This window comes from Prosopis cineraria, unplaced genomic scaffold, assembly GCF_029017545.1.
Source record: "Prosopis cineraria cultivar Desert tree isolate PC_DT_omini unplaced genomic scaffold, ASM2901754v1 PC2, whole genome shotgun sequence".
NCBI classification, from domain to species: domain Eukaryota; kingdom Viridiplantae; phylum Streptophyta; class Magnoliopsida; order Fabales; family Fabaceae; genus Prosopis; species Prosopis cineraria.
In genome coordinates, this window is record NW_026555333.1 from 23,800,744 (window position 1) to 23,803,602 (window position 2,859).

The 2,859-nt window shown below is 37.2% G+C and overlaps 1 protein-coding gene across 1 annotated transcript; it reads right to left on the reverse strand.

The window, feature by feature from the left end:
- Positions 1–957: 957 nt before the first annotated feature.
- LOC129303326 (ethylene-responsive transcription factor 7-like) lies at positions 958–2,211 on the reverse strand. The gene has a single exon (XM_054942580.1). It carries the CDS (start codon positions 1,968–1,970, stop codon positions 1,290–1,292), a length of 681 nt encoding a protein of 226 aa, XP_054798555.1. The 5' UTR covers positions 1,971–2,211; the 3' UTR covers positions 958–1,289.
- Positions 2,212–2,859: the final 648 nt, after the last annotated feature.

Consider the following 2,859-nt stretch of genomic DNA (forward strand, 5'->3'; position numbering starts at 1 on the left):
GAAATCTATCCCACAAGTTATTCATTCTTCTTCTTCGTAGCCTATGCAACATTCAAAACTCAGTTATATTAAAAACAACTAATAACACATCCTGAATAATACAACTCATCTTGAACCTCATGACCACAAACCAGCCCTAAATTGCCTTTCAGAAAGTGAATCTCAGCCGAATACAGCAAAAGTTCATTGACAATTCTACCAATACAGATGAGTTCAAACTTTATAATTTTCAAATTTTTAAATTGCTCACATATATCTTTCTATCAAAAACAATTATCTTCAAAATACAATTGGATATTAAATATAAATTACTCTTCAAACCTGATTTACCATGCTCTGAAGACTAGGAAGAATTGTATCATCATATACCTACTTCTGCATATAATAAATATATTGACGCCCTCACATGTCTTTGTATTGCACATCGTTAACCTAACTCACCAATTCATTCTTGAGTCTATTTCTCTATGCACCAGGCAAAATGCAAGAGTTCTCATGCCTAGTCAACTCGATAAACTGTTTAACCAGTACTGAGATCAGTTAAATAAAATGTTAGTTTATGGCTGATCTTATTATAATTCAACACGATTTTAACCATTATCCCTTGGACCGATCCAAAGTTCAATATCTCTTCAAAGAGTTCCATACTGCATCACTTTAGCCAAAATAAAGAGACATCAAATTGATCAAAATCTGCACAAGACATGTGACAACCACCTTCCATTTACATTTCATGGTTAGACCAGAAAGAAAATAAGAACAAACTCTAAAAAGGCACTCTCAATGACAGAATCTATTGCATTACACAGAAGTTAAGCTTGCCATTAATATCATCTCACCAACACATCAATCAGAAAGTCGCGGAGAATATTAGTAAAATGAGATTGCAGCAAAGGCAAAAAAACCGAACCAAGCCAGAAATAGAAACAAACCATGATCAGAGCAATAAGAAGAAGGTAGCAGCCAGAGATCTAACTTTTTGTTAGAGCGATACTGAATTTTTCTTAACTAGTATTGTACATTACAGACAAGCAGAACAAGAAAGGATCTGCCATCAAATCTTGTTCAACAAACAGATCATATAATATTACTCTCTTTCTTCTTCTTCCTCTCACAAAGCTTAAGAGGAAGAAGGAAGAGCAATACCCATCATCACTATCTCTCAGATTCAAGATCATATCACCATCCTCAATTTTTTTTTTCATTTTGCTCCGCATATTAGATAAGAGAAAGAACAAAAATTCCAATAAAAAATTCAAAGACACTTTTTTCTCTCTCCTGGTTCAGCATCAGAGGCGCAGATCGGTGCAGTGAAGATCTTCATCGACCGGTGGGAAGTTAAGATCGAAGGGGAAAGGCCGCCGGAAAGAGGACGACGCGATATCATCGCCGTCGTTGTCAACCACAGACGACGATGAATCGCAGTCGCTGTGGCAATCCTCTGGCACGACGGGCGGCGTCCGAGGGTATCTCCGGGGGGCGGTGGTTTTGATCAACGGCGGCGCCGCTGAGCGAGGGCGAGGGCCGCTGAAGGACTCGACGGTGCTGCTCATGCCGCTGGAAGTAGGTCTCTGAGGATTGATCTGGTGCTCCTGGAAGTCATTAGAAGCATACAACCTGTGATCTAAAAACGGATCGGCGGGGTTGTTATTGTTATGGTGGTAACAGAAGCGTGAGAGAGAAGAAGAGTTGATCGGAAAGTTGGTCTTAGCCTTAGGTCCACGCAGGCTGAGAGCGGCGGCGTCGTAAGCTCGAGCGGCTTCTTCGGCCGAATCGAAGGCGCCGAGCCACACACGAGCTTTCTTAACAGGGTCTCTGATCTCCGCCGCAAATCTACCCCACGGCCTCTTCCTCACGCCCCGGTACCTCGGCTCTTTTAAAACAGTCCTCGATCCGGATCCGTCCACCCCAACCGCCGCCGCCGCCTCAGTCGCCGTCTTCACCTGCGCAGCTGCTCTGCCTTTCCTCATGATCTGAACCAACAGATCTGGATATCTCAGGCGAAGAGAAACCAAGATCTAGTCTTGGACTTGTGGGTGGTTCAAAAACAGGTTATAGATTCATGAGGAACATCTCGGAGTGGGAAAGAATAAGGAATTTGTGAGAAGAGAAGGAGAGGAAGAAGAAGATAAAAGAGAGAGAAAGAGAGAGGAGGTGTGTGAATGTGAAGAGGAGGTATCAAAGCTAGCACCACCTCACCACACCTCTTCAACGCATAAAGAAAAATGAGTTATAAAATAATATATAAAAAAAAAATTGGTTTGATTATTATGAAACGTGGAGTGGTGTGTGCATGTTTCCCAAGCTGTGGCTGTAATCGTGTAATGGCGTTCCTTCATTTATTTATTTCTTCTTTTAAAAAAATTATGCATAAGTTTTATATGACAAATTTATTTATACATAAGTCCCAATAAAATTTAAAAATTAAATTTAAATTCTAAAGAATTTGAACATAATTTAAAATTAGAATATAAAAACAATAATATTCCTATTAAAATTAAAAATATTGAAGTTACGGTTATAAAATATTAAAATGATAGTTATAAATTATTAATAAGATAGTTATAAATAATTATTACTTTCTCCATTCAAAAATGTAAGATATTTTTAATCAAATCTCACTCTTAATAAAATAGTTACCTACTTTTTTAACTAACTATATTTTTTTATATTTACCTTTATTAAATACTCTATAATAAATATAAAGTTATTATCAATAAGAACACTTTAAAAAAAAGAAAATAAGTACACCTCAAAAACTAAAAATGTCTTACATTTTTAAACATCCAACTCTTTAAAAAATACCTTATATTTTTAAACGGAGGGAGTATTAAACTTTATTAAAAATACATAATTGAT